We start from the raw sequence: 27,134 nt of genomic DNA on the forward strand, positions 1-27,134 counted from the left end.
CAGCTCTATTCTTTCTTGCTGGATGGAGGGCTGTCCTGAACCAACATTGTCCCCTACACCGGCTCTTGTGGGGGGCCCTATTGTGTGTAAAGGAATGGGGAGTTAACACCCATGTCTGAACCCCCTCAATGGTGTCATTGTGTCTGAATCTTCCTCCAGCTCACCCAATCTCACCCCACGTCAGTCCCCAGCCCAGGCCAAGCTCAGGGTTACTCCAGCTCCCCCCCCCCCAGCCCCTTCCCCAAATTATATGTTAAAAACACTCATGTAACAGATTCACAAAAATGCTTGCACAAAAATGCCTTTGCACTCTTTTATCCCGCTGCTTTCTGCGTCTTATTAATTCTCCACAAAAGCGAACCGAGCTAAAAATGTCTTTGCCCCTGGTTTTGACAGGGCCACTTGGTTTTTGAAGAAGGGCCCTGCAAACGGCTGTTCCTATGAAGAAGAACAGAGCGACGTATAACAGACGATATATTAGCATGATAACATCATTCACAATACATTTCGCAATATTTCAAAAGGCAGTTCAGTGAAGAAATATATGCACACATATTAATAAATATCAAAAAAGATATAATGTCATAATTCGGTTACGTTGGAAAGCAGATATTGCTTCATTAATCATACGACATGGGCAAAAACCTACAAAACATAATTCATTTCAAAAAAATGTCTTTATAATATAGGTTATATGTAGTTATTTAACCTGCATGGTTTATATTTCTGGTTAAATGATTCAAATATGAACAGAAATGGATTTGTCGGTGTTCATACAGCGTGCAGAGCATTTTTATTTGTTTCAGTACAGCATTGTGTGCCTTGAGGCAGGTTACAAAAGAGCAAGTTGGTGTTTTCTTCCCACATATTTTTAATCAAAGTGTTACTGTTTACATTTGCATTTGCATTGAGCGAAGGGATGCTGAATGCCAAAGGTGAGATTTTGTAAAACACTCTATTTTCCCTTTTTCAGATGGAAACATGGGTGGGTGTTTGGAAGGCTGGATGAAGGCTGGTGGATGACTGAACTCGGAGACCCGGTGCAGCTCATCATCATTGCCATGGGCTCTCGTCTCCCTCCTCGCCTCCTGTGGCCCATACCTCCATCCAGGGGTCCAGCGCAGCCAGCGAAGCCCAAACGGCGAACAATTGAGTGGGCCGGGAAGGATGGAGAAGGTCCCTGAAGGCTAAACGCACCTCTGAAGCTACTAGCATGCAAGAGAAATCAATATGAAGCACAGAGCCTGCACAGCTTTGAGTGGGGTTTCCTGTTTAGTCTGTGGCCTAAGGCCCCGCAGATGTCCAAAGGACAGGCCCTGTGTGGCCCCCTCAGCTGCAGCCCCGGCTCCTCAGACTGGACCTCAGTCCCCGTCTTCACTGGCTGTGTGTGGTTTTGCTGAAGGGAATCTCTCCCCACATAATACCCAATACCCTGAATGTTGAAACACAGCCAAGAGGGATATTCCTTTCTCTTGATTTTTTTCCTTCAAAAGATTGACATAATCCCCATCTTCTGCCTTTGGCAGTTCAAAAACCAGTTTGGGAGTTCTACTTTTGATTCAGTCTTCACCCTCATCTCGCTAGTTCTTTAGTCCCTGACCAGTTCTTGCGTTTGAGAGACTACGACCTTTACTCTCCCTTCTAATCTTGGTCTACTGTCGCTACGGTGAGAAACAGAGAGAGGTGTCATTTCAAACTCGAAACCTCACAATGAACGTTTTCTTTTTTCCTTCGTGATGTCTAAAGTTTAATACCAGAATGTTAAAAATTTAAAAAAAAACGACTAAGGCGCAGAGGGGAGAGGATCAAAGAGCAGAAACACTATAAGATGGCAAGTATCTCTTTTAGTGCTGTTTCCACTCGCACAATGTGTGACACTGGTTATGTGTGTGTGTGTGTGTGTGTGTGTGTGCACACGCACGTATGTGTGTGTTTGACCTGAGAAAAGTTCTCTGTCTCACGTGTCGTGATAAAGCGTATTGTATCACGACATGTCCCTTTGATTTTTATACTCTCAGAGCTCCAGCTCTGCCTTGCCAGGGTGTTAGTGTGAATGAACTGTAAATGGTGTGTCATCACAGTAATGCAGTGCGGTTGTTTCCATCCAGATGGGCACAGCTTCAGACAAAATGGCCGCCAGTCTTTCCCCCCTGCCAAAGATGGCGGGCGCATCTCTGTTGTCTGCCATCTGTGCATCCGTTAGCTTTCATCGAATGCAAATCAAGGCTAATTGCATTTGCATAACTCCCAACCATCATGTTGTTGGCATTTGCTGATAATTGCTTCTATGAATGTGCTGGGCAGCGGAGCGGCAAGAGTCACGTTTTAAAGTGCAATCAATGCTGTTTGTTTGTCTTTTACGGAGCGGGTATTTGTGCCCTGAAATGTTGTTTTTTTTTTTTTTTCTACATAAATTCAAGATCAAGAGTATGGTGGTCTTACTGTGCCATATGGCGTGCATGTTTACATGATTCCCTCGCATGCACTCTGACACTGTATAAAAGATTAAGCTGATTTTTTTTCTTTTTAATCAGCAAGAGCTCAGTCACGTGTGCACACTCACGCTCCCTTTTTTACATGCTGACATACATAATGCCTCAATGAAAGCATTAAGCAAACACAGAAGCTCAGACTAGCATACAGATTCTAATTAAGAAAGGGTCCATAGGCCCAACATACTCCAGACACGCAGACCATAATAGTCTTATTTACATGCACATGGGTGTCTGGTTACCATGACACTGAACAATCGTGGGGGAAATTGATTTTGATGGAAAAATGAAACACAGGAAAACAAAAATGCCCACAAATATACTCACTGATAATTGAAATAATAGAGAAGTGGGCTTCGTCTCGTCTGAAGTAAAACGACAAAAGGAAATTCAACGGTTTTGATCTCACAAGGTCAAGAGCTGTTTAATAATCAAACTGACCTGATAAAATGACATCTCGTATAAAATAAATGTGCAGCCCTCTTTTTTTATGTTTGGGCACAGACTTGTTTTGGTCTCATTTGATTGGGTGAGTCGTATTTTTGGGGGCGCCAATTCATGCGATCAAAGTCGCCCGAGCAGCTGAGTAACAATGCAGCGCCGCATTTGCATTCGCCCATCAAGGCAGCTGCTATGCAGTACAGTTTGGTCTACTGTGGGCAGCAAAATGGCGGTCACGCGAATCACAAGGTTCTGTCTGCTGGTCGTGGGAGCTGGAGAGGAGAGAGAGGAGCTTGAGGGGGGTGGGGGGGTGTCTGGTTCGAAAAAGAGGGTTGCGGGGTCTAGACTGTGGGGTGGGGGGGCTGTTGGTGGAGAGGTTATTATTTGAGAAGAGGGGGCGTCTGGTTTTAGGACCATTAATGAGGGATTGGAGGAGAGGAGGGGGCACTTTGTCTGCGTTTGAGAACATGTGTCTGCATCTCGCTCATTTGCATAAAGCGATGAGGTCGTCCATATGCTGCATGGCTAGCCCAATTCAGTCACAGTCGTTTATATGCATCTCAAAGTCTGGAAAAAAAGGCAGAATGTTTCATATCCGACAATCACTTCATCTGTCGGAGACCTGAAACATCCTCTGCCCCGTTCCTCACAATAACACTTAAACACAGTACTGAAGCCTCATGTTAGCTGCATCACTGTCTCTGTTTGTTACACCATCCAATAAGGAGACCTCGAGTGGCTTTCAGCCAATGAGAAAAAAAACAGGAAGAGGAAGGAGAGGCAAATGGAGTCAAATGTTTACCCTTAATGTGCCAGAAAACAGTCTTGACAAACAGAATTCAGTGTAAAGGAGAGTCCAGACCATTATAAGCGATCAGAAAATCTGTCATTTTTTTGGCGTTTTTGCATATACGTCTGCAGAATATTAGAAAATGAGGGAGCCCAAGAAAAATCCTTCCCATCGTTAAAAGAAAAAATACAGGAGGGCGGGGTGAACGTCGTGTTCGGCCCTAGAAAACAAAAAGTCAGACAGCCAGACACCGTCACAATGCTAAGTGGAAAGTGTGATAGTCTAGAGGTCTGAACTCGGAGCGTGAGAATGTGAGGAGAATATATGCAGAACAGTCTGGGGCAGGCGAGACAGCCTCGCTAGCATGAATGCTGATGTAGCAGGTGAAAGAGGACCCTAGAGTTCATGGGTCACGGCTAGTCAAGAGGTTGTCTGGTTCATATGTGCAAAGGCCACTCTGGTTGTCGTCTGGGTCTTGGTGGATGCAAATGACGTTGCCAGGCTGCTTGATAAGCGGTGCTATCTATTGTTTGTTCAGTCTGGTCAACCAGGACTAGACCAGACATGGACAAGAGCTCCTTCATCAATTGGAGTCAAAGTATTTGACAGTCAGACCTCCCCCCCGCTGAAAGTTTGATTGTGTCGCTACAAAGTCTTTTCTCTGTGACATCTCTCCTCTGAGCAGCACGTCGGCTCTCCGTCTTGCTTTTCTTCCAGAATGACGGCAGCTTTGTGCCAGGATTTCATTCGCTATTTCATAACGAAAGAAAGTAATTACTCAGAAGCTCAATTTTTTGTTCGCTGTTGCTGTTTCCCTCTGTGAAATCAGTCTTTAACATGTCATTATGTCTCGATCAAAATTATGAAATCAAGTCTGCACTGTGCATTGAAGCAGCCATTTCCAAATGCGATCAACAACAGACTAATCTATATCTATATCTATATGTCCTATACACACATATTATGCAGTCATGGTCAGATAATCTCTACTCAAATACAACTCCAGACATCTGATGTTAAGAGATTATTTTAATCTATGTCATGAACAGCAAAAAACTTTGAAATGCTAGGAACAGTAATACTGCATTGTATTGAATGTATTACATACATGTATCATGTATTTGTTATGAAATTTGGAGTCCATCTTTCACACAATTATCATCTGTCATGTTAAGTTTATTTAAAAGGGCATCAATTTAAACAAGCATTTTCCCCTGATGCATTGGAAGGTGTACGTATAAAGTAATATTAAGTGGAACTAGTTAAGTAGTGAACAAGTACCTTGAAACTTTGTTAAACTACACCACATGAGAAAATAAATGGAATTACCTCCTTTGCTGACAGACGCCAGATTATAAACTTTAAATGCCTGAATTTTTACAATATCAAAGGTACAATCATCTCATACTACACGTTCTATGGTAGTTTGAAACTTTACTGTATCGTAGCCATTCCAAAAAAGCAACCTTGAATGACACTTTACTGTAAAGTGAAAAATGCTACAAGTCATGGTGAACGATTTTGTGAACAACATGAATTAAACTTACCAGAAACAATTCAAATCACATAACTGTTTTTCTGTGTAAAAATTTCCGTCCTTGTGCTGAAAATGGACATGATCCAGAGTCAATACCAACATTCACCTATGTGTGTACATCCAACATTTTTACCATGTGCACACTTTTGACAATGAAAATATAGGTTTCTGAACCATTTCTTGTAATGCTGCTATCAGGACTGTGTTTGTGTGAGGTGTTTATTGTCCACTTTACACATGTCCTAGTTGAGTTGAAATAAATAAATGAATCAATGGAATGAAATTACTTTCATGGATATTAATGTTTCATTTTGTTCAGTGTGACCAGACAGCATGGGGAAGTTGTTGAGATGGGGATAAGGAAAATTGTGCTAATGTCTTGTGCTCCTTTTCTGAGATCAATTTTTATGAATATACATCTGCCTATGGCCAAAGAACTAAACAGCTCAAAAATATTTCATAACTATTTACATAAAGGAAATTTGAAACAGCATCAATGACCGGACCCTCAAACATGAAATTTAGCATGTGGTGTGTTCCCTGCAATTGGTCATTTATATCATACCATTTTTTATTTTCTTTCCTGCTTATTTTTGATGGTTATTTTTCTTTCTCAACATTAAACCGTGTCCTGATATAGGCCAGTTAGGTAATGTATTGTTAATGGGAAAAATTCAATAATATGATATATATATTTGATATATTGATATATATGACAGTGCTTGGCCCCAGGTTACCCAGGTAATAACAATATTGAAAGCCGTCCCTGTACTTTCATCTAAAGCACATTTAAATGGGATTTTTACCAAGTCAGAGACAGGTGTGTGAAGCGTTTACTGTTGATGCAATGCCTTCAAAGAGCTGCACACGTAAAGGTGTATAGCCATGGTATCCCTTTAAGCAAGAAAGCATTACCTCATCACGAGCAGTGTAAAGGAAGGAAGTGAGTGAATGGGTGAAGAAGCGCAGTGCTAACTCTCTCCACTCCTTTATGCTTGTGGGTGCAGGCTTCATTAGCTCTACAGAAAAGGACAGCCTCCTCCCAGTCGCCTCAATAGACCCATAGACCTGTCTCACTGGCACAGGCTCTAGCCCGGTGGGGAGTGTGTGTGTGTGTGTGTGTGTGCGTGTGCGTGTGTGTGTGTGTGTGTGTGTGTGTGTGTGCGTGTGTGTGTGTGTGTGTGTGTGTGTGTGTGTGTGTGTGTGTGTGTGTGTGTGTGCGAACGCGCGTCTGTGGTACCAGTGTGTGTTTGTATGTGAGTTCCCCAGCCATTCACACACCACCAGGCCTCATTGTTTCTCACTCATGCCGAAAGGAGGCTTGGCATCGACACTTTTTTGAGACTCACATCTCTGTCACACGGGCTTTGTCCCTCATTCTCTTATTTTCCCTCTCATGCTTTCCATTATTGTCCATTTCAGAATTTTTTCCTCATTGTGTGTGCTCTCTCAGAGCCTTTATTTCTCACTGTCTCAGATCTTTTACAAAACTGGACTCAATCTTTGCTGAACACAGCCTTGTTTTAAAATTAAACTGATACTGTTATTTCATTTCTCTGTGTTTCGGAATTTGTAAAGTTTTGTACTTTCTGGATTAATATTTAGTACATCTCTTCTCGCAACTCAAATTCCCTCAGAGTCACAATTTTAGTTAGTCCACGATCAACAGCAAACTACCTGCATTTAATGTGATGACTCAGCAAATTTGGAGCTTAAAACAGTCAAGGAGACATTACATATTAAAATTAAAATTAGTTGAATATGATTGTGGTCCACATCAACCTTAGCAATCACATTACTTCATTCCCTTGAAACAGCAGTACACAGACAGAATAGTCATAGCTCTTTAAAGAAATGTGCTTGCTGATCATCTGTGGTTTGGAGTGAATGACAATTGTCCTTCCCACTTAATGTAATCTCAGAGCGAAGGACATTCTGAATGTTTTGATATGATTACATATGATATAATCGCGCGATAATAAAAAGCTGTCCGAAGAGACGAGAAATATGACCTGGTCTGAGACGAGACAGGGAAACAGGGATCCCCTTGAAAGGATGGAAGGATCCTATCCTTCAAAATAAGTGCCATGTCAGTTTCCCATCAGGCAGCATGCAAGGGCAGCTATTTCCATTTGGGGTCCTCATCTAGTGAGGGGGAGGAGACACGTATGCAGGCAAAGGTGAAGGAAGGTGGCGGGCTAGCAGAAATGATTAGCATGGGCAACCGCCACCGCTTTCCCTGTTCATTGTTGCAGCGCTGCATTAATGAGCCCAGTGTACATTGGAGAATCTGTCTACACACAACTACACACACGCACGCACACACACAGGCATTCGATCTGATCATGCAAAACACAGAACAGTGATTTTGACACATTTTTCATTCAATTAATTTGGCGGCATTAAGTTGGGAATTGATTCTTCATTAATTATTGATTTCAAGCTAAGTCCAGGTCTTATCTGAGTCAGTTCAAGATTCAAGAAAAAATAGTGAGAGAAACTTTGGTGTACCCGCAAAAAGCTGAAAGCTTTGACTCAGAAATAGAGAGGGAGGCTGACAGAGAAGGAGGAATGGAAGTACAATACTGTGGCCTGGTTTGTGGTTCCAGAGGGATACAGCCACTTTCGCATTTCCCCTGCAAAATGAGCTCTTTTAACACACACACACACACACACACACACACACACACACACACACACACACACACACACACACACACCTTGTTCCCTCCATCTAAGTGAGCCAGCTCTAGATTTGTGCCGCTTTGTTGTTGAGGCAGCAAGAAACTTCTTGCCCCAGATTCAAACCAGCCCTCCTTAACACAGGCAGCAGTAGTTACCTGGAAACTCTTCCACTAAAGTCATTTCCAAAGTATTTGCATTTTAATTTGATTTTATATGTAATCCATATTGTACCCATTCATCAAAATGTGTGCGTGTGTGTTTATACATGTGTGTGTAACAGACGACCTGACCTTTGACATTGTCCTGCTGTGAGGCTTTCATTCCCATAGGCTGGGGGATTCACGGCCATGTCTCTCTCTCTCTCTCTCTTTCTCTCTCTCTCTCTCTCTCTCTCTCTCTCTCACACACACACACACATACACACACACACACACACACACACACACACACACACACACACACACACATACGCACGCAAATGCTGCTGGCTCTATTGGTGTAGCTGTCACTTGGCCACCCATTCAGGGCTCAGTCACGGCCACTTAGAGCGCAGCAGACTCAGGGATTCAGACTAGCTGTGATCCAATGACATGTATTTATAATGAGGGGGCTGCGGGGACGTCTTTGTTGGATGGACACAATGTCAGCATAAGGGTGTGTGTATGTGCATCGGGGAAAGGGGGGTTAAATACAGAAAGAGAGGAAGAGAATCAGGCAGACCCTCATGCACCCAACTCATGAATTCAGACCTTTCTGTATCTGCTTAAACTTCCTGCACTTTTCATTGTTCTCTCTCACAAAGTATTTCTGATTTCTCAAACCTCAAATATTGTCTATATCAATGTCAAAATGGAGGATTAATTGTACCGTTTGTTGTCTGTGCTGGGCAGTTTGAGGTCAGTGATGTTCTGTCAAATCCGTTTTGAAATGTAAATATGGCCAGGCAATACAGTATGTTAAAAATTAGAACTTTTATCGAATTCAATATATATCACAAATTCTGTTGTTTTTGGAAAATCACATTGCATACGATACACAGATAAATTAAGAGACTACACTTTTAGGTTTAATTCTACTGTTTAGGTCATTTTAATGGTCATTTGTAAATGTATTTTTCCCTCATTTTTACACTTGTTTTAGATTCCCAATAATTTGACATCTTACATATTTGTTGTCATTTTTGGTGATCTCTTAAGATCCCTGTCAATTTTTGAATGTTTTGAAAAATCTATATCAGATGAATTGCTCAGAAAAATTGTATTAAAAGGGTTTTAAAAATTTCTGTCAGACGATGACATAAGACTGGATGTAGATTATAAATATAAATAAATATCCATATTAGGGAGACATAGTGAGATGATATTACATATGTATTAATATATTTCCCAGTCCTAGAATCCCAGTCCAGTCTTCACAGGAAAAAGGATTTGAAAGCTACCCATTATAATACTCGGGTGTTTGTGTTTCACTGCCAAATAGTGAACTCTGCCACCAAGTCAGGTCATAACCCCATTTAAATATGTAAGTGTTCTGTCGGAGACTTCTCGCTTTTAATTGTACAGCTCAATAGTAAAATGTTTCTATTTTTGTCACCTAAATCCTTTAAGCACACTTGTCTGCACACCATGGTTTATTCATCCGTCTTGCTTTAATCTAGATGGTGACTGAGCTTCTTTCTGGCTTCCTTACATACAGTTCTTCGATTTATGTGGCTGTTTTTGATTAAACCAAAAAAATGTGAAAATGTTGGTGAAAAAAGCACACTACACAAAGGCAACGTGCAGCATGAATCTTAAAGGACTTTGAAGCTTGGACCGGTGCGCACCTTGCTATTTCTCAGCATTAAACACTGATGAAACAAGGATGAAATAGATTTTGTGTGTGTGTGTGTGTGTGTGTCCGTGTGTGTGGAGCAGACAAAGATAACATCTGAGCTTCTCACAAAGATACCAAAATGTCTGTAGTTATTTAAAGATTTGATGGGCGTGTACACAGCAGAAAAGCAGCAAGACAGAGGTGCTACGGTTAGTGATGCTTGCAAATAGTCCCTCCACCTGCCACTGACCTCCTGCGTGTGTGTGAGCGTGACTGTGTCTGTGCTGTTTTTATTCTCATTGTCTCTGAGCGTAACACTGTTACATCATTCAAGGGTCACATAATCTTATCAGTTCTTTGACCTTTCAGTGCCCGCTTGCTTGTCATTGCAGCGAGCCAAGCATATATATTTAATAATTTTACACTCTTTGAAAGTTGCTAACATTGCCAGTGCGGTGTGTGGTGCTCAGATGCAGAATACATTAGCCACTCATCGGGACAGTGTGGGCAGGAGAAGAGCCCTGGAGAACCCTTTGAGCCTGGGAAAGTCCTTTATAATTGCCCGAAGTCTGTAACTCTACATGTATCCAGAGACTGCAATCAATCATAGACACACTCCCTTCTTTCCGAACAATTCAGCTGTCTCCACCCACGTCACATAAAACACAAATGTGAACTGGAAATCGTCATAAACATATTGTCTATACATAACGTAAAAAAGGAAAAGTTGATGGAAATGGTCTGTCAGTCACGCTCATTTGGTTCCGAATCTGGATTAATTTAAATCTGGTTAAATTGTGATTTTTATCTCAGCAGTTTGGTTCCTTATCTTCAGTCATGATTGTACAAAAACGCGTGTGTGTGTGTGTGCCATTTCCCTTGGGCGTAATTTAGGGGGTTCCTCACAGTGCTCTAGACTTGGGGGTGTCAGAGGTTGAGGAGTGTAGACGCAAACACAGACAGATATGGTAGTCATGAAGCGGGAGTCCCCTCTGTTCTAGAACTCCCCACCGCACCCCCCTTTTTCTGATTCTAACCAAAACTGCTGTGTCAGTCGTCTGATGTGACACACAAATATTACATTACATTACATTACATTACATTACATTACATTTGGCAGACGCTTTTATCCAAAGCGACTTACAATAGAGGACATAGAGACTGCAAATACACTTGCAAATACACGATGCACAGGAAATATACAGAACAGTAAGCTTGGGTTAGTGAGTTTTTTTTTTTGTTTGTTTTGTTTTTTTGGCAAGACATACACAAACGTACACACACACACACACACACACACACACACACACACTGCATAGCCTAACTTGCTGCCTAACCTGATCTGGGGCATCAGCGCAGTAAAAAGTCCTGAAAGAGAACAGTTTTTACCTGTTTCTAGAAGGTTGAGATAGATGATGCTAGTCTTGTTGCTTCTGGAAGTTTGTTCCACCACTGAGGTAGTAGAACTGAGGATATGATTTTTACAATGGGAATTCACTGCTTTGATTTGTCTTTCTCAGCTATAATGAATGTGACAAATGTCTTACTGGTCATTTATTTCCTTTCTCCGTCTCCTCTTGTTGCAGGTTGACAATATTCTGAGAAATCAACGATTGACGGACAATGTTGGATTCAAGCACAGGGAATGCTCAGTCCGCTTGGTTTTATCTTTGTTATTAATTTTGTGCGCTTGAACTCACAACATGAAAACGTAAAAGATTTTTGTTTCCATCTACTGGGCCTAGTAAGGTTTCATGCTCGAGATCCCCCTCCAGTATAAGGGCGTTTTTTTTTTTGGATGTATCAACTCCACTGTGTCGAATGATGTTTGTGTAGTTTTGTGCTGGTAGTCTGTTTTTTCTAATTCATTAATCAAACTTCATAATGTGTGAGAGCTCAAAAAATATCTGATAATAATGTTTTGACATTGATTTGTGATATTTAAAAGTTTCTTGGCCGAGCTCCTGATATGGAAATGTGAAGCTTTGAGCCAAATATTTGAGAATGTCTTGAGAGTTAGTGTGTCAAGCAAGAAAAAAAATCACTATCACACATATACATATTACATTTGTGGCTGATCAGATGAATATGGCATTTTCAGAATTTCATTGTAATAAAATATTAGATTTCCTATGAACATCAATCTTTATATCATCTCATCATTGTTTGGTTTGTGGGCTCAATGAATGTGTATTTCGCAATTTTACATGACTGTTACAATGATTTATGGATACATGTGTGATTTCAAAAGTGAAATTGTTAATGGATGTTAAGCGTATGAGCGTTTTATACAAATAAGAGAAATTCACTGCTGTCCCATTTAATCCCATTGTCTTTTCAAGATTAGTGTATAGTGTTTTGTTACTGTGATTTAATTGTCATGTTCGTTGTATTATGGCTTGGCTGAGATTATTGATCCTATATGAATGCAAGAGGGCAATAAAAATAAACCGTTGTCTTTCACTTTGTCATGAATTTATTTACTTTTTATGTCATAAAAATTCCGACTTAAATATCAGAGAAGGGCTGAAACATGTCTCGATTTTCTCGCATCAGTCAAAGTCCTGTTGAAGAATATGTATTAAAGATGGCAGTTTAGCAATTCATCAAAGTGAAGCTTGTTAGATGAAATAATTTTTAACATATTCAACTTCTTCTCGTTAAAGAAATTAGCACATTTGCATATTTTGTTAGGGTTAAAAATATTGTCATCCGGCTGTACAATTCTTTTGGTTGTTACTGATTCATTTACATTTTGGGGGGCATAAAGTATTTAAAAATTGTTTTTAGGTAATGTTCACTAAACAAAAATAAAATGAATAGGAAACCAATCAGTTTATGAGATACATATATTATTATAGCCAATGCCTTTTAATTACACAAACTTGTTGTGTGGCTAAACATTAACCCTTTTTCAAGTCCTTTGTGTTCTGTTAAGGGATCACAAGCAGGCCTGCAGTGATGCAGTAGCAAGGCCTAAAGCAGAGCAGCCTTCAAGACGTAATTATGATGAGACCTCAACTGCTTCATGTTGTTTTTTAAATAATGGTTTTCATTATATTGTTAAACAGCAATTTAGGTTTTAAACTATAGAAATATTACTGATTTTAGGACATATACAATTCTTCAGATTAACTGGGTTATTGCTGATGACTGTTTAAAAAAATTACAAGAAATTGATGTGATTCCCCTAATTAGTGCTTACTGAGTTTTGAGAATAACAATAATGAAATTATCAAAATATTTCAAATACGATAGCATTGTTTGCATCATATGCATACAGGCCTCAGGATATAGATGGATAAACAGAAAGATGGCGCAAAAGAGAGAGCAGCCCCCATCTGAATAAATGCAAATTGGTTCTGCCTCCACCTGGCATTTTGCCAAGTATCTATAGCAACCACATCTTCTGGCTCTTTCTCTCCATCTTTCACTCCTTTACCCACTAATTAGTCCTCTATTTTCACTACAGCTCCCTCCCTAATGCCATTTTCTGTTTTCTCTCACACATTCTCAGAAATCCTGGCAGTAGTTAAAGCTCCATGTCCAATTCAAACGAAAAAAAAACGGATTAAACCGATTTCACCTTCTTAACAAGCCCATCAGAATTCGGAAAAATACATAAAAACATAGCATAATTTTTTTTTTCTTTTTATCGCAAAATTTGAAACGTTCCATTTTGACATAATCCACCCTCTGCATTAAATTTTATAATTCACCTTGATCTTATTCCTGATGCGAGGGGTGTTGGGTGTCTCTGTGGGGGTTGCTGTATTGTTTAACGGTCAAGTTCATTGCGTGTTCACGGCCTCAGGCGGGGGAAGCTGCGCCATCTGACCCGCCTCACGCTCTGTTAGATCCGAGCGACGGTCTGCAGCGCCATCTACCGGCCGGAGCGGGAAGTACACCGAAGGCGGCGGTTGAACAGTTTTAGTGATTGTGGCTCCCCCTAGCGGCATGATGTTGCCATTACAAGAAGATGAGCGTTTCACACGGGCATCTTCCAAAGTGAATGTAAAATATTTTACATCCTACGCCTGTTTCGAGCAATGTAACATAATATTAAAAAAAATCATATTTAAGATAAATATATATATAAAAAACAGTATAAAAAATGAATATATACATGAATACAATATATTTCAATATATAAAAAAATGTTAATTTAATTGCTGGCCAAAATTTTCACCGAACTGTGAATTTTGGAAGTAAATTGCTATGAATATTCGGTGCCAACATTTTTATGTGAAAAATTTTAATTAAAAAAAAAAAAAAGCAGTTAAGTAAAGTAAGGGTGCTCTGTTGGGGGTTTACTAAACACGCGAGTAACCAAAGACATGTTCATGAGTTAGCATCCAGTTTTATTTGATATTTAAAAACTTTCATAATTAGACCACCATCACTAGACACTGGACATGGACACAGGGTGTAGTGTTAGTTGGTGTTGTACATTCAATTGGCACAATTCACGATGGATTTGAAAACCAGCAATCATAGATCAAATGCACTAAAACAATATCATAAAACTTGTTGCAACATGCAAATACACATGCGTTGTTTATCTGCACGTCTACATGGAAGGGCTCAAAAATAAGGTGTCGAAAATTAAATGCGCTTTCAAAGTGAAATCAAAACCACAAAATCAAAAATTTGTTATGTCTCAGTCAGTATTCTTTAAACAAGCTATTGGCAGGAGATTTCAACACCTATCAGTTCTAGTAAACAAACATGACTGCTTTTTTTGGCATTTTAAGATTGTCAAGAGTTTTGTAAATGCTACACCGTATGCACAATTATTTGGCAAGTAATTATTTTGACCATATCATCATTTTATTCCTAATTTCCAACTCCAAGCTGTATACACTTGAATGCTTATTGGATTTAATGCATATCAGGTCATGTATATTTGTGTAATGAGGGAGGGTGAGGCCTAAGGAGATCAACACCCTGTATCAAGGGTTGCATAATTATTGGGCGGATTCTTCTCCTCAGGAAAAATGGGCCGAAAGAGATTTAACTGACTGAAAGGTCAAAAATTGTTAAACATCTTTCAGAGGGATGAAGCATTCTTGAAATATCTAAAATATTAGGGTGTGATCACAGAACCATCAAATGTTTTGTTGAAAATAGTCAACAGGATTGAAAGAAACGTGTCAAGAAGAAAAGAGGCAATTAACCACCAAAGATTTGAGAGGAATCAAACATCGAGCTTCCAGGAACCCATTATCCTCCAGTGCTACCATATTCCACAACTGGGGGGTGGGGGTGGGGGCGTCAGCAATGTTTAATTGTCAATTTTGAGTTTGTTAATTATTCTCACAGGTGAAAATAAACAAATGAGATGGGAGGGAAAATCTTTGTTTTTCATTTAATTACATAATAATTCTGCACACTAATAGTTGTCTAATAATGGTGTACATATAGATATTCTCTTAAGAAAGCCAAAACTTTACTTTTACTACTTAAATGTTCAGGTTTGTGGGTTTGTTAACATTTTGACCTAGAGCACTGTAGTTGTACAATAACAAAATGAATCCTCAAAAATACAACATACGTACTAATTGTGCACGCAGTGTAGTTACATAGACTTCCTAATCAGTCTTTTTTAATATAACAGTCAATAACAGATGGTACACTTTTCTTTCTTTCTTTATGTTGTTTCAGTTGTAGTTCAGCTATGTCCAAGCCTGGGCAATCAAAGTAATTCAATCAGCTCCAGATTTGCAGAAAAAAAAAAATGTCCTAAAGGAGATTTTATGAATATATTGTTACAGAAAAAAATGATCTATGAATATGTAATTGTTCATCAATTGTCAACATCAATATCACTTACAGTCGTGCACAGGATTACAGGGTGTTAGAAGCAATCCGAGTTGTCCCATGATGAAAGTCCAAAAGCAACCAGAAGCAACACCCATGAGTGTTATGAAATTTATTTTTACCCTTATTGCCCAGCCCAAGACACATATTTAATGCCAGAAAATGCCTATCAAACATAAGTGTATTATTCATAAATTGTCCAAATAGCTGGTTGGTTAAGAGTCTAGGGAGCAAAACATCAGGTTTCCTACTCCACACATGCAATACCATACAAGGCATTTTAGGTTACAAAAGTCATACAAAAACCAGACCTGAAGTGATACATTCAGTCACAGAATTCTACCAAACCTCAAACTTCAAAATACATTTCAAACACTGCCGCCACTTCAAAAATTTGTAGCTTCAACACAGAGGCAAGGCCAAAAGTGAAAGCGACCTCCGAAACAGTTAGTATAATTAACACAGTCAAAATAATATACATTTACCACTCTTTGTTAGGCACTTATTTATCTGTTACGAGACAATTTCCCTCAACTTTCAGTCAAGTAGAGCTCTGGCAAGCCCCAACTCACACCATGTGTTTCAAGCTAAACCCAGTTACACACAAAAGTGTCGTGATGGCTGGCTGACAGTTTGCTGACATTGAGAAACCAGGAGGGGTCAACCTACAGCTGCAAGACGAAAGAAGCCTAAACTGACAGGAAATTACGCTATGCAGTACAATGTAGTTTGCCTCCTCGGTTGTCTGTAAATCAGTTGGATATGGTGTGACTGGTTTAGGCGTGTCCGCCACATTCACCCTGTACGGGCTGACAGGGAATTAAGACAATCAAGGCATCCATGACAAGAGATGAAAGATGGGCTTGGTGGAACGGGTATGGGGAGGTTACTGGAGGTCGAGTAACTCAAAACAAAAATGTGTTTAATTAAACATGCTAACATTATTTGATCGGAATATTTCCTAATTAAATTGTACCGTTTAACTTGTGAAACACTAATGAATAACCCCCTGTTGTTTACTTCACTCCATATGAAGCGATATGTAGAAAATGTTGGCAAAAAATACAAAGGCATCAAGAAGAAATACTCAAACCAATAAACCAATTAAATTACAAATGAAACTGTAATCCCAGCGATTCAATGTGGGTTATTTTTTTCAATTAAATTTTGTAAGTTACTCTTAGATAATATAATTCATTTTGAGATCAGGGATTTTTTTCATGCTATAAAATCTGAAACATTGGACAAGGTAAATAACAATGCTGAAAAGAACACAAAACGGCTGAACTACCAAATGCCTGAAACAAAAACTCAAATGATCTGTTCACAAGGGATGTGCATATTTCAAGTCAAGTTAGTCCAGAAACAAACTGGAGCCTGACCGATACTGGATTATTGAGGTTTTCATCTACAACCACAGTGGCTGTCTGCTGGCATTAGTAGATGGTTAAATCCCTCTGATGACAATGTGCCTGTTTGGTCAATATTTAATTTTAGTTTTGTATTAGCCCTTCGTTATGTGAACTAGTTTCGTTTCCCCATTGTAATTTTAAAACTAACTATATATAACAAATCATAAACATAAAACTGAACAAGGTTTCATATGGGCCAATATTTATCATTAATTATACCAATGTAATATCTAGATGAAAGGCCAAGTGATATATCGGTCAGGCTCTGACAAAAACTGCTATCAGTCAATGAGGTAAAGGGAAAATCCCATAAAACCAAAGTTAATATGCTACTTCAGTAATCTGTACAAATGTAATCTTTCTCTACACAAAGCTTAAATGACAGATAAACTGCATCTTGCATCTGCCTTAATGATAACAAGCAAAAGGCAGTAGGATAACCACCGCTTACTTACATAAGGGGACCGAATGCAACATATAAAGACTGTAGAATATTCTACAGCCTAAAACAATGACACGCAAAAATCAGCAGCTCTCACAGTGTCCACTGTGCAACATCCAATGTAAACACAGGAGTTGGTATCATTCACATTATTCTTACTTTGTACTGATAAATTAATGTAATGACTAATAAATTATTCTAATTTCATACCTGGTATGATCTTTGTGGATGCTGGCAGGATGTGTGCATTGGAGGACACCCTGAAAGCACAATCCTCCAGTGTTAGAAAAAGTAGGTTTTCATGCATGTATTGGCTCTGCCCCAAAATGTAATGTTTTTTTCAGTGGTCAAAACCTCAGCAAAATTCCTCTTTGATTTTTTTCCAAGTTTGCTGGCAAGACAGGCAAAAATGTAAAAAGGGAGATGAAATAACTTGAGCACGCTATAGTCCATACCTGTTGGCACTTCCTTATAAAGAGAGATCATCTGAGTTATGTCACTGCCAAAACTAAATTGTATTAAATCTTGGCTAAGACAATCGGAAGGTTATGAACTCAATTAACACTGGATACATAAAGTTCATGCAGAATATATGGTGGCAGTTACCGTGCTGTTTTCTGGGCACTAAAGCTGTTTCTAAACAATGTTTGCACCTTCATAGTGTGTGTGTGTGTGTGTGTATATATATATATATATATCATAAATACTATATTATAAAATATAATATATTATAACATAACAATATATAATCTGTGACTAGCTCATAATCTACCCTTTGGTATAATTCCTTATATATCACAAATAAATCTGCAACGGAAACATCTCACCAAACCAGAGTGTTTTAAGAGTAATTAGAAATGAGTGGCAGTCTGCACTGAATTGTCAGTTCTTAATGGACACACAAGGCAGTTTGAAGTGTGTGTGTGTGTGTGTGTGTGTGTGTGTGTGTGATTTTTTTTATTGTGTGTGAGAGAGAGCGAAAGACCATTCAGTTGGTTTTCCTAATAAATACACTCATGCCTGGTCCTCAAAGGCAGGAGCACTACAACAATTCTTTTACACACACAAAAATGACACCACATATTGCACTTTGGATGCACAAAACAACAGGACAACAACGGTAGCTACCGTTCCACATACCTCACGCCTTGTGCTGGGCTTACACCTTACGATTATCACAGTCGCAAGACTTAAAACTGAAAGTTGGCAGGAAATCTTTAGTCTTACTGGAGAAGCAGTGTGCTCCTGTCATCTCGGTTGTTAAGTGTAAGGTGGCAGTCATACAGTCTTAGAGGAGTCGTAGCTCAGTCTATTCCTAGTCTTGATCTTATCACATTATCAAACATATTTGATACTATCTCAAGTCTTTCAGTCTTTATGGTGACGTAACACAATCAATAACCAACAGATGAGCTCGGACAAATCCGGGAAAAGGAAACCTGTAAGACAAACAATTGCCAGAGTTGTATTGGCAGCAGAGACAGTACTTTTTGTGGTACGGTAAAGGATGTCCTGATCAGTATGGACTGTCAAGAAAGAAGAGCAGATGGTGAACCTGTGGGCAGAACTGCCCAGCATGTATGACATCAACTCTGCAACCAAGTGGAGAAGGAAAATAATGGACTGAAATAGCAGAGCCTCTACAAATAAAACAATTGTGATGGTGAAAACAATTGTCTGATAGGAAATGATTGCTGAAGGAATCTAGTTGTAGTTTCCACAAGTCTTTTCCAAATCTTTTTTTCTTCAGATGTATGGGTGGCACAATGGGGCTGTGCATCCTCTGCTGCGCAGATAGCGAGGTTCAGTATCTGCACATCCTGAGTTTTTGCTTGCTTCAATCTCGTATACCGTATTTTGCGAACCATAAGGCGCACCCCATTAAAAGGCGCAAATATCAATGAACGGGTCTATTTTCATACATAAGGCGCACTGCGTTATAAAGCGCAAGATAAAAGATATGGTATATAAAGCGAAACAAAACAGTCAGTTTAGTCGCACTTTATTCATCTCATTCATCTTGCTTTGTTCCCTCGAAAACTCTGCTTGGTCTTCTTTACTCAGCGCAGTTCATCTGCTAGCTTCCTCCACTTCCGTAACATTGATTCATTAATGTTGAATTCTTTAGCAGCTGATCTAGCCTTGAGTTTGAATTCTGCTTTGTGAGCAAGTTTCCAAACAGGTGCCATTTTTGGGAGTACTCATACACACAAATGAACAGTAAGATTATATTGAAGGGCAGTACGTACTGGTATTACAAAAAGTGGTGGAGGGAAGTGTACTACGTACGTTCTCTTATTGGTTTATCATTGCCAGCGATAGCGGACACCTGATGTTAGTGTGAGGTTGGAACAATATTGTATTCCAGAACTACAAAATCAGTTATCTAAAGTTGACTGACGTTGCAACCCATATTCAACCAAAGGCCGACGTTAATACAACGTCTCTGTGTCCAGTGGGAATGGGCCGACAGTCAACCAAGCAGAGCGGCTTCGTAGCTTACCGAACTCACACTAAACATTTTGATGGATTTTTGAGCGCAGTGTAGCACATAAAATTGGTTTTACGTCAGTATGCACGAGAATTCATACATGAGGCGAGCAGCCAATTTTTGAGAACGTTTCAGGATTTTAAGTGTGCCTTATAGTGCGAGAAATACGGTACATACTCCCCCTCCTCTGTCTCCTCAAAAGGCCTGTGGGATTCCTCTTGCCCTCTTTTTCACCATTATCGGGCGCTATACCCCATTGAATGCAGTTTTCTCAAGAGAATTTGAGTTAGATCAAAAGTAGTAAAGCTGATCCCTACTGCAATCGGCCCTTTGACCCAGTTCATACTGAGACCCTTGTAAAGTCCCCGGATGACGCCCTCCTCAGACACAATCTCCTTCATGGTGCCAAGTATAGTGCCATACGTGTGACCTGTGACTCCAGCTGTCTGCATTCGACGCCTTACCACATCCAAAGGGTAAGAAGCTGACTGACCAATGAGGCCTGCACAGGCTCCGAAGGCCAGACGCTCATATGAGTAGGGCTGTTGGCGCCCACTTCTCTCTACATGGGGAGAGGATTAAAAGTATGAGCAGACAAAAACAAGTATTTACACGCTCCCATTCAGTGTAATGTAATCTGGAACAAAAGGGTTTTTTTTTCTGATTTTATTGAACACATTTAGATTTTAGTGAGATATCAATAATTCTATTTCATGTTCATAATTAAGTTCATAGTAGGTGGTAGTGTTGCAATGGAAACCATTATACTTGATCATGCTTCTCCTTCTCCTTTTTAGCTCTTGTTTATATAATATAGTCACTATATTATAGTGCAATCACTACAATTTCTCTGTTCAGTGCCACGTATCACCATGTAATTCAATATTTATAATTCCTGTCTATTCATAGCTTGGTAAAGAAAGAAGTTATTGTGCTGAATCATACTAATGGTACTTGTGAAATTTGAGGAAGCAATTAAAGAATTTGAATAAGTGGATTGGTGTGAATACACTGTGCAAGTATACACTGAGAAAAGCTGTGCAGCACATATGATATGGCTTTCCACTGCAGGAATTCAAAGCATTTGCAAGAAAATCTGCAGGTGAAAACTTCAAAAAGTGTGGACTACTTAAAAGAACTCAATAAACTCCTGCAGAGAAAAAAACAGCAATGGATACACACTCAAACATTACCTGCATGCACATTCTTTAGTGTCTCGTAGGTAAAGAAGCTGAGACCAGCATATGGGACAACACCCAGTATGGTGGGAGTGAAACCTCGATACAGAGTCTTCAGTCCCTCTTCACGAGAGATCCGCACGAACACATGGAGGATGTTACTGTACCTAAACACAAGTGGAATCAAATAAAGTGATCCTAAGATACCTAAGAAATAGTTTTTATTCCCTAAACTCAATTGCTACAAACTCACAGTAAATGATAAACCTGTTATTTTCTTAATCAAAGTGACCTTATCGCCACAAATGACTTGTGTACAGAAAACTCAAAACAGCCTTACATTTCTTTCGGCGTGACAGCCATCCTGGCTCGCACCATGTCCAGAGGATAGGTCAGCATGGCTGCTGTCGTGCCAGCCATGGACCCAGCCAGTAACCTTGGAAATGGAGGCAGAGCCCTGAAAAAAATTGGATAATTTGCCATTTTTCACACTTTACCATAAACATAAAGGAAATTGCACAGGGGCATTGAATCATCCTTGAAACTTACTTCCCCTGAAAGCCATAGTAACCTCCAAGCAGCTGTTTGTACTGTTCATGTGCACAGAACTGGATGGCAGCATATGGGATGACCCGTACCATGGTGGCAGAATTCCCCCTCCACAGACTAAAGAAGCCATCTTTCAGGTAGGTACGGTAGATTAACCTGTAGGCCTCCTATAATACAACATACTCTTACTAATACAAATATTCAGATACATTGATGTGCAGTCTCTTCTGTTTTGCTTATTTTTGCCATGTTCTGTGTTTTGAACGTCAGGGTATATAATCTAAAATCAATCGGTGTGAATTAGCTCCTTGAATTAATCCAATCAATTTTTTTAAAATCAGGCAGCGCAGTACGATAAAGTCACTATGGTCATCAGACCAAACCTACCTTAGCAGAGAATCTTGCTGAAGACACTGAAATGCCAAAAAAAACAGTGAATTTAGTTTCCCAAATTACAACTGTGGAACAACACTAATGTGGTTTAAAATGCAGTGAAAAACAGTCAGAAAACAAGGTAAATAAAGCACCAAACTTGCCTTGAAAGATAATTTTAGTCCTGTCCAATGGGGCGACGGCAGTCTTGGCCACAGCTCCTGCTAAGGCCCCTGAGAAGAGTGAGTTGATAACAGACCGCGTCTGTTTCAGGCCCTGCACAGCGATGGGGGAAACATATTTAGCTTTGTCAACCAGCAGAGATCTGTAAATATCTACCAGGGTCCACATGTCAACTGAACCAGCAGAATCTGCTTAGATCATTGAACCACATTTGCAAGAGACAGCTAGTTCACATCCTATGAATCATTTGACAAAACCTAACTGATATGAACAGATGCCCTTAAATGGACCTAAGCTCACACTGATCAGTCCGATAGTGAAGATTAAAAGAGATGATAGTCAAGTCATTTTAGCCACAACATTGTTGATGTTAGCTTTAATAATGTATGGAGCACCATAAATATTGTAATAGCAACAGCAATTGCATTAATACAGTTCTCCCTAAAATTTGCATTTTTTCCCAAATTGTGAACATAATGCAAATAAAATACATTTCTGTGGAATAAATAATGGTTAAATTAACTGTTACTGCTGAGTATTTAGTATTTCTTACTAGTATAAAGTTACTTAAAAAAATATGCTGAATTTTTGTTTGGTTACTTTGGTAACAGAAAGAAGATTAAAAAAATAAACTCAAGCCCAAAATGGAATTTGAGTTCAAGGCTATACAGGGTTACATTTCTACCTTTCTTTTACCATTAGTGTTGCCTCTTTCAAATAGCAGCTTAAAACACACACATGCACACGCGCACACGCATGCACGCACATGAAAAGAGAAGGTGGTTGTGTGTTTGCTAGAGCCCATTGGCCTTTCTCAGTTACAGTACCAAATGAAAAAAATGAAAAAGTCACGAGTTACTCCTGTATGGCACATCATGGAAGCAGCGCTTCTTTCAAGGTATGATTGAATTGTGGCACTAAATTAAAACTGCCAGCTTAAATGATTTAAATCACTGATTTATACAAACAGGTTGAACCGCATAACTACATCCATTCAGCACTGGCTCCTGGTCAATATCTATATCCCAAACCTGAGGCCTTAAATGTTACATTAAAATATAATGATCCAACCTAGTAAATCCCTGTTATCATCATTCACATGCAATTTCCCCAATAAGATTACACTTGTTATTTTGATATAGTCACGAGGAGATAAACAAAGTGTCCGAAACCAGACCACATGATAGCTGTGATGATGTTGATGATGATATTCTTTCAATGTGGTTCGAGTTTATTTTAATGTTTTTTGATTAATGTAAATTTGGAGATAATGTAATATACCCTACAATCTTTAACAGTTTGTGGATATATTTTATTTTCATTTGTAAATGTTTAGCTTCTGGAGCAGTGTTGAAAATAAGTGTAAGTTTATCTTTTCATGGAAATAAGTGGTTGTCCCAAGTGTTAAAACCACGCTATAAAATTTTGTGTGTTTGTCTTTTTATAATGTAATAACCGCAAATGAATATACTAGCTTAATAAATTATGTGAAAAGTTGTATCATTAATGTTCAGGAATGTAAATCTGTCATTGGCAGTTAGTACAATAAAAACAAATATTAGACAATAAATGGGAAAATCCTTGTGCTCTGTGCAAAGTACATTTCTGAGTTCTACAAGGCCCAGAGATGCTTTCAGATTTAGACATTAGTCATCAAAACTAACATGGAATCTGTAAAAAGTATGTTCCCTTATTTGGGATCAAATGACCTATCCTTTTTTTTGTTCAGAAGATTCCTCCTCATGGCTTACCTGTGACTGACCGGAGGCCAGGGGCAGCACTTCTCCCTGTGTGAGTGATGCCTGTTGTTCCTGGACTCCACTCCCCATCCCAGAGGACTAAACAAGGCAGTAGTAGACTTCACTCTCAGACTACATGAATTCAGCCACCAGGGGGGGCAGCAGCAACAGGCTCTTGGGAGCTACAGAAAAAAAGGGTGTTCATGAAAGGAAAACTCTGTTTGATAACGGTCATTTAAATGATTACAACCTCTAATACCATTGTATTTAGACACACGCTTGATTTTTTTTAAATCTGCAGTTGCAGATTATTTAGTTTTTATGCAGTGGTGTCTTAATAGGATCACCAACTCAGCATAATTGAAATAATGTATCAACATGAAAAGCTAGAGACTCCAGTAAGCACTATAGAGCTTTTTTGTTTACTTTTTGGTCTATTTTGATTTCATTTGTCTCAGATCCTGTGAAATTTATGTGCACCGCCATTTCCTTGAGGTCAATTTACAATTTCAAAAGCTTTTTAACAGAAACTATTAAAAGGGGGTCCCAGCGAGCAAATATCTACAGCTACACAACATTCCCAGGTGAGAATTATAAGGATTTAAAAAACAAATATATATCTGGAAACAGTCTTGTCCTAACTTTAAAGTATTACATGGTGTGAATACCAGGGGATTCACAGAGCACCCTTTGACTTGCTGCCACAACTTTTTAAGGATACAAAAGTGCACAGAGCAAAGGGTTATCTTCAAGAAATCATGGGAGACAGATGAGAGGTAAACTTTGAACATAAACATAAGAGAAGCCATTTTCTACCATCTAAATATTGTGACCAAAATACATTTGTATGTTTTGCAGTTAAATACTATTTTACTTGACTATCACATACTAAGGCAATCTTCAACCACACCAGGTCCAGGACAACTAGTGACTAGTCTAGACAGAACACCACTTTCAAAGTTAATTATTGACTGAATCAACTTAATCATCTTTCAGAGATAATTCTAAAGTTGTTTAATGCATAATCATCTATTTTGCATGTGTGTTGTGTTTTCATGCTTTTGTAAGCTTGAAGTGACTAATTAACTGTTTTTAACTTGAAGAAAATGATGTCCACAGTATGATATTACAAACATATCAGTGACACCATTTTATAATTTTGGCAAAATTTGTGTTGCACACCTTCTCAGATATTTGAATGTGTTTTCATCAGTATAATGTTTCCCTTGGAGTTGCACAACAGTCAAAAGATCATGTTTAGATTGCATTTCAAAAATATCAAAGCGATATACTTTACTGCAGTGAGGAGAATCTTGAAATTCAAGATGACAAATACAGCCAGGAGACAAGACAGAAAGAAAGACGGTACAGAAGAGCATGGTCTTTGTAGAAGGCTAATATTGGCATCAGTGCAGCAAGGCTTGTCCTCTCACATTAGTCCCACAACCTTCCCTAGCTCCTCCCCATCCATATCACTTTACACTTTACGATTCCCTTAAACTGACCATTAGGTACTGTGTATATGTTTGATATCCCTTTGTCTTCGATGCAGCTGCAAGAGTTTCTCTACTTAATACCTACAACCCATTATCCATTCATACGCCAGTGCCCTTCTGCAGGGTATTTGCCCAAAACAGGGACACAGAGCAAGTGACTTTGTCTGACCATTTGTGATTTAAGCTGCTCTCACAGAAAGTGAAAGGATGCAGCTATTAATACATAACGATGTCATTTTTTTATACACTGTTTATTTGCTTGTGGTCATCTCCTTTTAGCAGAGTGAGAAATATGGCCTTTGGACATACAAGTTCGTCTGAATTTGGAATTTGCAAAGACAAATACGGTCATGGTGAAAAATGTTGTCACTGTGCAAATATATGATTTACGTGTGTATGTACATATGCTTGAGCGTTAGCATCTGAAAGTGACATTTCATAAATGTTTTACTTTAAAGACTAGCTAACATGATAATAATGTCATTTTAGAGAAAAATCATTGGAAGTAAGAATCAGTTTTCTTCTCTGATTTGAGGTATCCTCAAAATGCTAGTTGTAAAAGGTCAAAACTCCAAATCAGAATCTTTAACTTTTAATGTTACTTAAAGGAAAATAACTTTGATGAACGTGAAATTACTTAAAAGATTATCTGACCTTTTGTCGACAGAAAGAATGAAAACCTCGGATCAAATAGACTGAAAGTATAGTCACATTAGTTTTAGAATTAACACTGCATTCAAACATTTTAATTTAAGATGTTATTGTTATTGTAATTACTTTAGCTGCTGATATCGCAAAGCTGCACTAGTGCCGCTTTATAACATCAATAAAAGAACGAGTTCTTCTCCTGTCCTGCTGCCCGCGTCACAGCACCTCCCAACCTGTCTCAACTTGTCTAATAACACAATGCGGCCATGCATTTTTAGATCGCAACTTACCTGACTGACTTGACAGCCGCAAGAAGACTTCTGTTGCTTCAGTAGACTACAATAATCATATTTCCCGATTCCAAGGTGGTTTCCTACAGAGCTCTTTAGAAAAATAAAAGTTACCCTAACAGGAGGTTAGATAACACTGGCTAGCCGTTAGCTTCATGCTATATTACCGCTTACTCCAATGGTAATATCATTTATGTTCGCAACGCTGCGAAAGTATTTAAGTCAAAACTGAGCCTTCGGTACAGCATTGGGTGCTGTCTTGCAAGCATTTCGAAATTCATTAACACTGCAGTGACTTTGAATGACTGGCATCGACCATACTGATGTGTTTGTCTTCCTGTCAACGTTCAACACAGATAGCCCCAGCCACAGCGAGGTTTGACAAGGACGAGTTGCAGTGGAATTATGGGAAATGAAGTTTGAATAGGCAGGGGCACGCTTGGATAGGTCAGTTGTAGGGGCGTAAACGCAGTGAAGTTAGACGACTTCACCCTAACTTGAGGATTTTCGCGTCAAATACACAGACAACCGATTCCCACGTTATCTTTCGTACAGTCTTAGCGATACATTACAATACTTCATTAACACATCGGCACTTTAACATAAAGGTAAAGCACTAGTGATTGTAATAGTGCAGTTTATCAAGTCTTAATTTCAGTGGTTAAACTTTTTCCACTGTAACATATTAAACTGCAAATAAAAAAAAAAAATGACTAGCACGTATGACTAAATCACTCGACAGCAAAGTTCACAT

The 27,134-nt window shown here is 39.1% G+C and overlaps 2 protein-coding genes across 6 annotated transcripts in view; one reads left to right on the forward strand and one right to left on the reverse strand.

Moving 5' to 3' along the window:
* The window catches only part of LOC147218964 (uncharacterized), a 29,473-nt gene extending 17,250 nt beyond the window's left edge, over positions 1-12,223 (forward strand). For 3 of the 5 annotated variants that reach the window (XR_015108669.1, XM_086171933.1, XM_086171932.1), the window contains exon 3: positions 974-2,800. Coding sequence is in view for 2 of the 5 variants with exons in the window: in XM_086171933.1 (XP_086028059.1) it covers positions 974-1,184 (211 nt within the window). In the remaining 3 variants the exon portion in view is untranslated. Of the gene's footprint in view, positions 1-973; positions 2,801-11,346 lie in introns of those variants that run through there. The other 2 variants (XR_015108668.1, XR_015108667.1) reach the window with 2 other exon arrangements.
* Positions 12,224-14,104: 1,881 nt separating this feature from the next.
* On the reverse strand, positions 14,105-26,746 carry LOC147218965 (mitochondrial coenzyme A transporter SLC25A42). Its single transcript, XM_086171930.1, has 8 exons — positions 26,381-26,746; positions 23,959-24,128; positions 22,189-22,300; positions 22,040-22,065; positions 21,653-21,819; positions 21,444-21,560; positions 21,119-21,270; positions 14,105-20,487 (listed from the first exon to the last, which is right to left on the reverse strand). The coding sequence occupies exons 2-8, from the start codon at positions 24,034-24,036 to the stop codon at positions 20,162-20,164; spliced, it is 978 nt and encodes a 325-aa protein (XP_086028056.1). The 5' UTR covers positions 24,037-24,128; positions 26,381-26,746; the 3' UTR covers positions 14,105-20,161.
* Between the last annotated feature and the right edge of the window lie 388 nt (positions 26,747-27,134).

This window comes from Fistularia commersonii, chromosome 25, assembly GCF_037954325.1.
Source record: "Fistularia commersonii isolate RoL2024-O1a breed Wild chromosome 25, RoL_Fcom_v1.0, whole genome shotgun sequence".
In the NCBI taxonomy this organism is placed as follows: Eukaryota; Metazoa; Chordata; class Actinopteri; order Syngnathiformes; family Fistulariidae; genus Fistularia; species Fistularia commersonii.